This window comes from Elephas maximus, chromosome 14, assembly GCF_024166365.1.
Source record: "Elephas maximus indicus isolate mEleMax1 chromosome 14, mEleMax1 primary haplotype, whole genome shotgun sequence".
Taxonomy (NCBI): domain Eukaryota; kingdom Metazoa; phylum Chordata; class Mammalia; order Proboscidea; family Elephantidae; genus Elephas; species Elephas maximus.
Window position 1 is genome coordinate 57,799,761 of NC_064832.1, and position 14,087 is coordinate 57,813,847.

Here is a 14,087-nt window from a genome sequence, read left to right on the forward strand (position 1 = left end):
ACAACAGGGACCTGAGGACCGGTGCCTCCACCCACACCACCTAGCCACTTGTGACAGGGGTCCAAGGATAAATGGTGTTTCCCAGTCCTTACAGCCAACAACATTGGATACCCATAATCTGGCTGCAAAACCCACCCACCTATGTGCTCTAGGGAACAAGGATACACTTTCCTCATAGACACTCAGAGGTGGTTGTCAGCCCCCTGCTTTGCTCAGTGTGTGACCCCCTATCGCAGCCAGATACCTATGCCTACACCAATCACCCCTGCTCATCTATAACTGTAGGTGAGAGCCTGCACCACACACTTGTTGGCTGACTACATGGACACCTGAGTTGAATCCACACAAGAAAAGCAAACAGACTTCTGGGCTCATATACCTAATAACAGGTCTGGTCTAACCACCTGGTGACAGGATGTTAAGAGCTTCAAAGGTGCCAATAATCAAAATAGCTTACTCGAGCAGCCTATTCAGGCATATCAAAACAAAACAAAACAAGAAGCTAGGACACAGTAAGCAAACATAAAATAAATAAATACAATAAATTATTGACGGCTCAGAGACAATAGTCAGTATTAAATCACTCGAAAAGGCAGGCCATGATGACTTCAGCAAGCTCGCAAAACAAAGTATCAAGAAATCTTCTGGAAGAAGAGAATTTCCTGGAATTACCAGAGGCAGAATAGGAAAGATTAATATACAGAACTCTTCAAGAGATCAGGAAGGAGATCAGGCAAAACTCAGAGCAAGTCAAGGAGCACACAGACTAAGCAGTAGAGGAACTTAAGAAGATCGGAGAAGAGCATAATGACAAATTTAATAGGTTGCAAGAATCCACAGAGAGACAGCAAACAAATTCAGAAGATAAACTATAAAATTTCAGAATTTGACAACTCAAATATCTTTCTGACCCTACTTTCTCATTTTTTATGCTGGCTGCTCACATCCCACCCCACTTCACCTTTGCCTGCCCTAAATGTTAAGGTCTGTCATGATTCCTTTCTTGGGCTCCTTGGCTCTCTACATAATTATCATGTTTACATAATTTTAATGTTAGAGTTTTAATCACATTCGGTGTTGTCAGCTTTCAATCTCCAATTTGAATTTAGATCCTTAGTAACTAAATAATCCTCTCCAGCAGCTGAAACTTAAAAAAGAAAAAAAAAAAGTCACTTCCTATACTGAGTTTTTCTGGGGTTTTCTTTAACTTAACTCAAACCAAACTTGTTGCCATCAAGTCAATTTTGACTCATAGCAACTTGAAGCACTTCCTGATGAAGATTAAAGAGTACAGCCTTTGGTGTGGATTATACCTAAACATAAAGAAAACAGAAATCCTCACATCTGGACCAATAAGCAACAACACAATAAACTGAGAGAAAACTGAAGTTGTCAAGGATTTCATTTTACTTGGATCCACAATCAACACCCATGGAAGCAGCAGTCAGGAAATCAAATGATGCATTGTATTGGGCAAATCTTCTGCAGAAGACCTCTTTAAAGTGTTAAAAAGTAAAGCTGACACTTTAAGGACTAAGGTGTGCCTCACCCAAGCCATGCTGTTTTCAACTGCCTCATAGGCATGGAAAAGCTGGACAATGAATAAGGAAGACCGAAGAATTGATGCCTTTGAATTATGGTGTTGGTGAAGATATTGAATAAACCATGGACTGCCAGGAGAACGAACAAATACGTCTTGGAAGAAATACAGCCAGAACGTTCCTTAAAAGTGAGGATGACGAGACCTCATCTCACATACTTTGGACATGTTATCAGAAGGAACCAGTCCCTAGAGAAAGACATCATGGTTGGTAGAGGGTCAGCAAGAAAGAAAACTACCCTCAGTGAGATGGACTGAAACAGTGGCTGCAGCAACGGGATCAAACATAACAAAGATTCTGTGGATGGCACAGAATTAGGCAGTTATTCGTTCTCTTGTACGTGGGGTCACTGAGTCAGAATCGACTCAATGGCACCTAATAACATTCTTTAACTTATTTAACATTGTAACTGTCCAATAAGTTGTATAAGCTAGAAACTACCTTCAAGCCATTTTTCTCCCTTACCTATTAGATCCAAAAAGAATATATCTTGTCCTTTCCATATTCTGTGACTGGCTACACTACATTTAAAATTTGGTCCAATATTTCTCCCAATCCAGTTTCACTTACTGTTACTTACATAAAGAGTTAAATAGCAACCATGTATTGAGTATCTACTATGCTTAATCAGAGCACTAGGTGATTACTTATGTCAAATAACTATAATTTTTACAATATTATCATACATATGAATAGTTCCATTTCATGGGTTTTGTGTATGAAACCTAAAGAGAGAGGTGTAGTTAATCTTATCTCCATGCGTTCCAAGAACATTGAACTATTATTCATTGCTTGTCCAACTGACCATGTCCTTTCATTGCACCAAGAAGCCTATAATGCATATGCACGCACACACAAATTTTATTTACTTAGGCTATTTCTATTCAGCCAATGTCACTTATTTAAAAAATATTTTTATAGAATTTTTTGATTCCTTATTCAAGAGTTAAAAAAAAAAAAAACCTTTGCCGTTGAGTTGATCTCAACTCATAGCGATCCTTATTCTATGTTAAATTCTACTTTTTCGTACACAGCATTAGCATTTATTCTACTTTACTAATGTTATTTGTATCAAATATCTTCTCACCTACAAAAACCAGTATATCGTTTCCTTTTTTATCTTCTTTTTATGGTTCATAAAATCCCCACAGCTTTCTCTTTGTAGGAAAATAATAATAATAATTTCAAGAACTTCACAGATTCCTCAAAACCCACGCATGGACTTCTACAACCAAGGAACCCAGATTAAGAACCCTTGCAATAAACTGTGAGGTCTTAAGTTTTAGAAATAGTGGTTTTAATGCCTCTCCCTGGAACCTAGCATAGTACTTGGCACACAGTAAACTTTATATGTGTGTTTACAAACTGCATCAATGAATAAATAAACCACTAAGTGAATTGTGGAAAGATCTAATGAATAAAGGATCTTAAACAAAAACTCTTTAATTCTAAGATATATCAGCATGATTAAGTTTTTTTAATAGATGGGAGCAAACAGACTCTTGCTGGTCCCTGACAATCCCCTCCTCCCAATATTCACAACTGGGTGTAATCCCCTCCACTTGAGTATGGGCAGGACGTGTGATTATCTTCTAACCAATAGAACAGACCAAAGGTGAAGGGATGTGGCTCTCACATGCACATTATATAAGACTCTATCTTGCCAGAGACTTGCTCTACAAACTGTCTTCCTAACTGGCTGTGAAGAGGTAGGCAGCCAAGTTGGGAGGGTTATACGGCTAGGATCTGAAGGTGATGTGCAGGTGTTGAAAGTAATTTCCAACTCACAGCCAGCAAGAAGCCGGGGACTTTAGTCCAACAAACTTACAAAAATTAATTCTGCTGATTCTGCTGACAACCTGAGTGAGCTTGGAAATGGACTCTTCCCCAACTGAGCCTCCAGATGACAATGCAGACTTTCTGACACCTCAATTGTAGGACCTTTAAGCAGAGATCTCAGCTTAACCATGCTCAGACTCCTGACCCACAGAAAATGTGAGATAATAAACACGTGTTGTTTTAAGCAGCCAAGTCTGTGGTAATTTGTTACATAGCAACAAAAGACTAAGGAGCCCTGGTAGTGTAATGGTCAAGAGCTTGGCTGCTAACCTAGAAGTTGGTGGTTGGAACCCATCCAGCTGCTCTGGGGAGAAAGACCTGTCAATCTGCTTCCCTAAAGGTTGCAGCCTAGAAAACCATATGGGGGCAGTTCTACTCTGTCATGTGGGGTCACTGAGTTGGAATAAACTTGACAGCACCCAACAATAACAACAATAGAATACTATTAGATAGATAGGTTCATAATCTAGACATTTTTACTATTAAAAATTTCCTGCCTTTTGTGGATTTGAAGTAAAAATCGTTACTAATAAGCCTTGGACTAAGATTTAGAAAAAAAAATATTTAATAAAACAAAGAACTAAAGTCTCATAGGATAAAAAAGGTAATCAAATTATTTTTATTTATTGATGATTTTGGGGGATCTTCCCCCCCGCCAATAAGCTCAAATCACAGTAGAGTTGATAACATTCCCTCTATACCATTTTCTGAGGAACTGTAGATTCATTAACTCAGGTGCCCTATTGTTTGATCTCCCTGAATTGATTACAAAAATCCCATGAGGAAGTGAACATAACAAGGTGACAGTTTGAAACCTCTCAACAATCTTCTCTGAATCTACATAATTAGGTCAACCTAGGATATTGTAAAAAATACACATGTAGTTTATAAAACTTACTAAATACAATGCTGTGCTAAAGGTCAAAATCACGTTTAATTCCAGAAACATAGCTAGCAAATTATCATGAAGGTTAGGATTAGCACAAATTCTTATGACTGGAATTAGATATACAAATTAATTTTATTCTGGACTTTTCTGGAGTCTTTTTAGTTTATTAATTTGATTTTTTTTCTTTTCAAAATGACCGCCTGTCTGTCAAGACAATATCTATTACATTCTTAATCTTTCTTAGTACACATGACCTTTATCTTTAGGCCTCACAGGAATAATATTTTTTGAATGTAAATTTTTAATTACTGTAAAAAATGAAACAAAACCTAACAGCTATTTTTTTCTTAGCTCTGGGTCAAGTGTTTTCCACATTTGTTATCTCACTGCAGTATGAAACTATAATTTTTAGTACATTATCAAAATTGTGAAAAACATAAGCAATTACAAAGAAGCAATCAAACCCTGGTGGTGCAGTGGTAAAGAGCTAAGGTGGCTAACCGAAAGGTCGGCAGTTCGAATCCACCAGCCACTCCTTGGAAACCCCATAGGGCAGTTCTACTCTATTCTACAGGGTGGCTATGAGTCAGGATTGACTCAATGGTGAATTTTATTTTTTGGGTTAATCAAACCCAAAATCCATAATACCTGCCATGGATTGAATTATGTCCCCTGAAAACTGTGTGTATCAATTTGGCTAGACCATGATTCCCAGTATTGTGTGGCTGTCCTCCATTCTGTGATTGTAATTTTACATGAAAGAGGATTAGGGTGGGATTGTAACACCCTTACTAAGGTTACATCCCTGATCCAATGTAAAGGGAGTTTCCCTGGGGTGTGGCCTGCATCACCTTTTATCTTACAAGAGATAAAAGGAAAGGGAAGGAAGCAAAGAGTTGGTGACCTCATACCACCAAGAAAGCAGTGCCTGGAGCAGACTGCATCCTTTGGACCTGGGGTTCCTGCATGGAGAAGCTCCTAGTCCTGGGGAAGATTTATGAAAAGGACATTCCTCCAGAGCCAACAGAGAGAGAAAGCATTCCTTTGGAGCTGATGCCCTGAGTTTGGACTATTAGCCTACTAAACTGTGAGAAAACAAATTTCTCTTTGTTAAAGCCATCCACTTGTGGTATTTCTGTTATCGTGGCACTAGATGACTAAGACAATATCAAAACCTGGATATAACCACAGTTGATATGATGTACTACTTTCTTGCTTTTGTTTGCTTATTTGTTTGTTTTCTGTCATGATAGAACATTTTTAAATTGATCGTAGTTTCATGTATTTGTGAACTTTATTTTGCCCATTCAATCAACAAATACATGTTGATGGTCTACGATATGCCAGGCATTGTTAGACATGGACAATGGAAAGGTGAGGGAGCAGAGCCTATAAGGATTAAGGGGTGAGATAACTGATATGCAATAATCATACAAGATATATAGAGTCATAACAATGAAAAGATAGTTACAGTGAAAAGAGCACTGAAATAAGAATCAACTTATCTGTGATTTATTCTTGACTCACAAACTATGTAACTTTAGGCAAAGTACTTCCTTTTCTCCCTCTGTATAAAATAACAGTGTTATAATGAATGATCTCTAGGGTTCTTTTATGGTCTAAATTATAATTATTCCAATGATAAAATAATGCAGAAGTAGTTCTCTGACAAATTGTTCAACTTACTAACAGACTATTCAACCAACTCATCTTAATATTAGATATGTAAAATTTCCTCTTAAGTAAGACTAGTGCCACAGAATTTAAAACATAGTATCAATGACGACTGTGATGAGTTATACACTCCTTTAAATATTTATTGATTGAAGGTGGCTTTCTTGAATAGCAAAAGTGTAAGCCGTGGAACCAGAGAACCCTAAGTTCAGATTCCGACTCAGCTACACACAACTGTGTGCCACAAACCAGTTAACACTTCTCAGGTTTGGTTTACTTATAATAATATTTAAGTTGCAGTGTTGGTGTAGGGATTGTGACCAATATATATTAAAAAATTCATTAGATATCCTGGCTAGTAAATAGTCCTCATTAAATATTAGTCATAACTATTGTCAAGTATCAAAACTATCATTAACGAGAAGTTCACCAATTGATTCATTATACAGTTTGCATATATTCAGAGGCATATGAGAAACAGGGCTTTTAAAAAGTGAGAATAATCTGCAATTTTACATGTGATTAAACAGCAGAAAATCCTTTAAAATAACAACTAAAAGAAATACCAGAGATAAAAATAATTCATAATTCTCATTGGGCCAAGATTAAGACTTAAATATGAATTAGTGATAATAACCTGTTTCTGATCTGATCTGTTTTTGTTTGCTTTGAACTTAGTAAAACTCTTTAATCAGTCTAGTTATATTTGTTAAATGAAACCATCTTCATCTGAAAATCCTCTTAATATTTCTTAGAGTTAATGATTTTATTGAATTGTATGTGGAGTATAAGATCATGTTAATGAGTTAACTTATTAAGGAAAAATGATTCACTACTATTTTGGAATGGAATAAATCTCTGTAACTCAGTGCAAGATATACTGACTGTGTGTACACCATATGTACAGGTGGCTAGGCAGGCGGACTCAGAAGTGCCTATAACATGAAGACACCATTGATTTGGTTATCAGCGGGACACCTGCCATACTCTACTCTTAAATTATTCTTAGGTGTCACAACAGGACTATGGTTCATGGCTAACGATTTTATTACTAAGTTTTAAAAGGTAGTTTTGAAAGACTTCATTTTACTGTAAATGGCTTTAATGGAGGCATTTATCAATTTATGTTTCAGTCTTTCAAATATATATTGAAAATAAATGGAAAATTTTACCATTTGAAACAACTTTAAGTATAAAATGTGCTTGCTATATACAAAAAAATCTGTCCCATGCTTTTGTAAATTCAGCCATACCTTCGGGTCTAAACAATTAATAGAGATAGGAGAAGAAACAAAGTGTCAGTTCAAATATTTCATATATTGAGTCTAATCTTTGCACCAGTTTCCCATTATATACTTAAAAATAATCTTTGTATTTTAAGAATTTTAAAACACTTGAAACATTAAAGAGTATAGTACAATAAAACATGTCTAACCATTATCTAACCTCAACAACTATTAACATTTTATTGCTTAATATATTGCTATTACTGTCATTGCTATTATTATAATACTGTTATATCAACTGTACCTCTTTTATTATTGTCACCATTGCTATTATACAAACCATTACAATTATTATTCTTTTGCTGAAGTATTATTAAAACAAATACCACACATCATGTATTTCTCCTATAAAATAGGAATTTTAGCAGATATCTCTAACAGATGAGGAGTTTGCTTTAATATAACTACAATTATGTTGTCACATCTAACGAAATAATCATTTTTACTATCATTTAGTAACCCAGTCCATATTCACATCTCTCCAATTGTAACATCCAATTTAAGCTCATCAAAATTATTTTTTTAGGATATTCAAAAAAGAAACAAACAACTGTCTGTATCACAATTGGAAGTTTTTAGGGCACCAACTCATCATTCTAAAAACTGATACAAGCATCAAATATTATCTTATATTTCCTGTGAGACTTATGTTTCAGGTAATCAATAAATTATGTGGTTAAGTTCTTCACCATGTGTTTTTAAAACCCACTTTGTTAAAAAAAGAATAATCCCTTTGCCACTTATTTTCATATCCACCCACTGTGCAATAAATGCCACATTTCATAGAACGCTGTATAATTTTTTAGCACTAAAAACAAATACTATTTTCCACAATTACTTGTCTAAATAATCTGAGATATTAATATATTGCCCTTTTCTTTGTGTGTATACCTCCCCTTACCTACCACCCATTTTCAAACAGATACTTAGATTGATATCTAGTACATAAGAGAGGGCGAGACAAGGTGGAAAACTAAAAAAAAAAAAAAAAAAGGCAATGAATTTTTTGCAAAGTGCTAAACCTATCATGGATATTCTTTTTTGATTGGTACTGAGGCAAAAAAAAAAAAAAGGAAGAAATGTGTCTTTGACAGAAAGCATCAAGAAAAAATAGTGGGGATTCCCCACCCATACAAGGAAAGCATTTGTCCAGTCCCAGCTGGGAAGGAGAAAGGGCGATGGAGGTCTGGGAATAGAGAAGACAGATCCTACATCATACTCTTTGGGCAGAACTAAGCAAAACATGGAGATGTCAGAAAAGACCTTGAAGCTGGATTCCAGGGCCTTAGAGAGTAGAAAGCAAGAAGATCCCAGATAGTGACAGGTTGCACTGTGTAGGTAGGCACAGAAGTCCAGAGATAGCCTCACAGAAACTCCCATCACATGGAGGCAAGAGTGGTATTCTTCAAGATGCCAGGAGAACTGGAAGGCTGTCTCATTTGAGACTTTGTAAAACAACTTAGACAATGGGCATGTGAGTGGACATCCTAGTGGACAGATGACCCAGGAACCAGAACATCTTAATTCCTCCTTGGCATTAAATCAGCCCCATGAATTTATGAGGAAAAATGAAGTTTCTGCCACACCAGTGAAGTTGGGACTTGAAACAGAAAATAAATAAGACAAAATTGAATTTCTGCATATCTAAATTAGTGGTATAAGAATCATACCTGATATAATAAAGGTTACTCTAGATTTTAGATAAATGTTATATACAAATATCATCAGTTATTTTTTCATTTGCAAACTTTAATTTTTTTTGTCATCAGATGTAAAAACCTTCACCATTTACTTTTTGTTTTTTAAACAAGAGTTTAATATAACATACAATTTATAATGCCCAACAACCCAAAAGTATGAAACTGGAAGTAAATAAAAATATTGTAGGTCAAATTCACTGTGTGTGTGTGTGTATGTGTTTAGAATCAAGAGCCTGCATTGAAGCCCAAACATTCTAAAACTCCCCAGAATCATACCATTTGTATTGATTTCTTTGAAAAATGATAAAAGTCACAATAAATTTGATAGTATTTTAAATGGAAATTATTATTTTTTTAAATCAGAAGCATTACTACGTGTGCAACACATATTAGTAACTCTACAAACAATACTGATATTCATGCTTTGTAGGTGCAAACAAAAGTGTGAATTACCATAAAATCAGGGCTTGCCAAGTATCATCAGAACACAGACAGAAAACCCATGGAAAACAGAGTAAGGTAGGAAGAATATTGCTACTGAAGATTACTGCTTCAATTATACTATAGCTCATTTCACAAAGTCCTTAAGGATAATTATAAAAAAAGTGACTGCAAAATTTAAATATATCATAATAATATCCTAATATGATGGAACATTTAGTCACAAATCTCTTATCTTTTTAGGCTATTTTAATTAATTCTACTTTAGACATTTACAAAGAGGTTAATATTTTAACTCCCATTAAGTGACAAAGGAAATTTTGGCCTCCAGCGGTCCTCAGGGTTCCTCCTTTCCCTACCTTCCTCTTCTTTCTTCCCTAGGATGAATAAGGATATCATTGCTATAAAGAACAGTGTTCCAGTTTAAAGACATTTTATTGAACATTTATTGTCCTAGGTAAAGTTCACTGTGTTGAGTTGAAGGTTAGAGTGCACATGATGTGTTATGACTTGGGTCTCTTACTTCCATGTGGCTGGATTAGTAAAAACCCACCGGGCTACCTGAAGCAGGTTAGACAGGCTTTTCTCTCCTTACTAGATTTCCACTATCTTATCCCACTTGGCAGCTGGCCCATTACTATCGCCCAGGTCTAAGAAGCCATTTGGTGAGTAGACGTACATATTGGGCTAATTTTCCAGCTTGAGAAAGCCTGGACTGGGCAGCCTGAGCTAACCACATTAAAAACGTGTAAAATGTTCTGCTTTCCCTTTTCTTTCATTGGATAACTTAAAACGTGGGCTTTCTTAAGCATGGGCTTAGTTATGAGAAAACAGAAAGGTTTTGGTGGAAGCTATCATCTGTCAAAATAGGATGTGTTTTCTGTCCTTTTTTTCTAGGTCAACTCACCCACCATCAACAAAATGCCAATTTTATTCTCTTTTTTTTCCCCCTTTCCCTTGAACATACATTTCCTTAACGGAACACAGAAGGAATGAATGGCTGCTACTCTGAGATCTAAAGTATCCCTGACTCTTCTAACATGAAAAAATAAATAAACAAATACATTCAAATATCATTATGTGGTTATTTTTAGTAATAAATCTGCTATAACATCTTCCTGTATTCACCTTGAATTTAGAATTTACTGTTTCTAAAAATTAAGCTATATAACATAAACCACATTTTTTTTTATTTAAAAAATACTGAAATGAGATTTTACGCATAAGTTTTATTACTCTCCAGATATATTTTTATAATGTGTTATTCTTTAGGATGGTCAACAAATTATTCAGTAACATTTGTTCATGTAAATTGTTTCTATATCGTAAAGGTATATACGATGTGATTTTGCTAATTTGTTCTGTAGTCCGACACTTCCCAGTTGACTCCATAGCAAAAGAAACTGTATAACTCTCCTTTCATCCAAAAAGGTAATAAGGCCTAGAAGCTGTCTCTGCTTTCTAGTTGAATATTTTTAAATCTCTAATTCAATTAGTTAACTAGAAAATTACCCAGATGTTCATCAGCTTCTGAAAGCCACTGATTAAACTCACTGCACCCTGACATTTTTGCATATGCATCTAAAATACTTCAGTATCTGGCTAAAAAAAGTCATGAAGCACTGAGTTAGGCTTATTAAGTGTAAATCCTCCAGCTGGATCTGCACATGTTACAACTGCTTGGAAGATACTTCTGTAAAACATCTCTGGTAAATTTTTTTTTATTGGCAAGTCCTACAACAATTTGTACTGGTATGTTCAAATGGGTATCTCTGTCTTGGTTTTGGCTGAGGCCCCAAGGCAAGAGAGGCCAACCACTCCCACAAAGCACGTACTTACAGAAGAGATTTTGAGACTATTAGCTGAATGTTAATAAGAGATATTTTGAAGTTGGAGAGAGGGAAAGTTGGAGACTAGGAAAGGAGTTTTGAAAGCATTGTCCCTCAGTTTTGAATTCTACCTTTCTGACTCCTTCACACAAGTCTAGGAAAAGTTGATTCAATGGAACCAATTTGATTCAGTGGTGCTTAGACTGAGCTAAAGAAACTAGTTGGCCAGTTCTACCAAATTAAATGTGATGAGAGGTTGCCTCTTGGGGGATGGCCCACCCTTCTCCATATGTGAAGTCAAAAGACGCACTTATGTTTCCCTTATGTGACCAAGTTACAGCACATACAAGAGGGAGAGTCAGAGCTGGCATGACGTTTACTTAGATCCTCCTAAGAGCCTGGAACGGGGAGAAGAACTCCACAGAAAGAAGGTGCAAAATGTAATGTCACATGTATAGTATCTGCCAATAAGAAAAAAACCACAGATCAGAGATCTGTAGAGATGGTGCTAAGGCTGGGGTAAGAGCATATCTACAAAAGACCCACCTTCTCCCTCCCCTAAAAAAGAGCCTATTTAAATTCCTGGATTTCAGAGAACAGCAACGCTGGATTACCACAACGAAACTAGTTAAGAAAGCCCTTTTGTGCTTTTAACCTCCTCTTAATATTCCCGCTTCACATCTAGAAATACCAGAAGCATCTCAGTTGTGTGAAGCAGTAGGATTGGAAAAAGCAGCTAGAAAATTAGGAAGAAGCCACCATATCCCCATTGCCCACTATAGGCAACCACTCTGAATGAAGTGTAGGATGAGTTAGGAAAAACTTCTAAATGAAATAGAAATTATGTTTATTACTCTGAATGGGGCATAATGATTATTCAACGGGGGTATTTATTTACTTATTTTTTTAATAGAAGTGAACTAGTCAGTGACATTGTTCTTTCTTTCTTCTTCTTCCTTTTTTTTTTTTTAGCAAAAGCATGTCCAGAAAAGGTTTAGCGCTTCTCCAGGATTTCCGAGACAGAAGTAGCCCCATGGGGCATATTTTGAATGGACAGTGGTTTCTTGGTTGGGGTGTGGGTCTGTGGGTATAAAGGTTCTTGTCAATTACACCCCACTCATCCTACTTGCCCAACATACTGGTTATGAGCAAATCACAATCAAAACAAAAAACAAATTTCTTATCTCTTCTCTTTACATTTGATTTCATCAGTTTAAAGTTTTTTTTTTTTTAAAGTATATATTGGAAAGAGTAAAGATAATCTTTTTTTTTTCTACATTGCACAGGACAATTGTATATATTTTTTTTCTTATTCTGAGACTGTTTCCACTTTAACTGTATTTTGTCAATTCGAAGATGCCTGCTTTCTCATTTTAACATCATTGACATCAGAATGTCTTAAAACAAATGTCTTCTTGAGATTACATTTGAACATTTTTTTCTTTTTTAATGGTTCATAAAATAACGATGCGTCATACAATTTAACTGCCATAATATCAAGCACATTAGGCTTGATATATTTCAAAGGATACAAGAACAGAACAACAAAACCAGCAAAAAACAGCCAAAGTCCATCCGCTGGCTCTGCATAATTATTTATCCACAATTTAAAGATAAAGTGCACGCCAGAATACTTAACAACTCCAAGCAGTGAAAGTTTTAGGGGACTCACCAGAGTTGGGGTCGGAGTTGCCATCTGCTTCGGTCCTCTTGTCCGGAGAGACCTGGTCGTAGAATTCGTCCTGTGGCTGAACCAGAGGAAGAGGGTGTGAGATCAGGGTTCCACTACCCACCGGCTCGTGGTCTCCTAGACCACTGTCACTGCAGCTTTCCTGGGAGCCATCAGGAAGGTGAAACGTAACGCGCCGCTGCGACTACAAAGAAGACCACAGGACAGGCGGATTAACACTCTTACCGAATAAAACAGGCGCCGCGGCACGCAAAATCTAAACATTTTTATCGACAAACAACATCATGTAAATGCAAAACAAAACTAAATGCTAGCAACAAGCATTTATTATTTGCCATTTACTTTGTAAAGTCCAACTTGAAACATTCCAGAAAGAATTTCAATCTTGTATATTTCAAGACCATAAAACTAATTTTAAGCCTATGAAAAGTGTGGCAAGAAAGACAAAAAAGACTATCTACCTTAGTCAACAAAATTACAGAAAAGTGTTAAATCAGCAGAACTTTGCGTATATGTGTTTGCTCCGTTGATCTGAAATCTGAATAAATATATACGTAATACTACATTCCCGGTTCTCTTGAATGACTGAGACACTGTGTTTACTTGATGGTTTTAAGCTAATTTTTGCTATGAATGCATCTCCTACACGATTCCCTGCTATATTTAAAGAACAAGCTACATATTTGGTTGTCTTTTAAAGCAATAATGGGCCCTGGTGGCTAAGTGATTAAGAGCTCAGCTGCTAACCAAAAGGTCGACAGTTCAAATCCACCAGCAGCTCCTTGGAAACCCTAAGGGGCAACTCAACTATAAGTCGGAATCCACTCGATGGCAATGTTGTGTTTTGTTTTTAAAAGCAATAATGGAACGATTAATCAAATTAATTTAAGTAAATAGGCTCTGTGCAATTGCTATTGATACACATGAGAAAATATTTTTTCTAAAACAGAGTTTAGTAACTTATAAAGTAGCACAGTATGACAGCTCCTTGGTTACAGAATAACCCAGTTTAAAGGTGTTTGGAATATCTCTTTGGCATCTAATGGCACAACCTCACTGTCAGAGATGATCTGTAATGTGTACATGGTTATGTCAATAATTCCTTGTTTGAATAAAATGATGCATTTTTCCAAAGACT

The 14,087-nt window shown here is 36.0% G+C and overlaps 1 protein-coding gene across 3 annotated transcripts in view; it reads right to left on the reverse strand.

Annotated features, from left to right (window-relative positions):
* The window catches only part of PCDH9 (protocadherin 9), a 1,049,989-nt gene that overhangs the window by 381,813 nt on the left and 654,089 nt on the right, over positions 1-14,087 (reverse strand). For 2 of the 3 annotated variants that reach the window (XM_049852903.1, XM_049852902.1), the window contains one exon: positions 12,932-13,133. In XM_049852903.1, coding sequence (XP_049708860.1) covers positions 12,932-13,133 — 202 coding nt within the window. The remainder of the gene's footprint in view (positions 1-12,931; positions 13,134-14,087) is intronic. The other variant, XM_049852904.1, reaches the window with a different exon arrangement.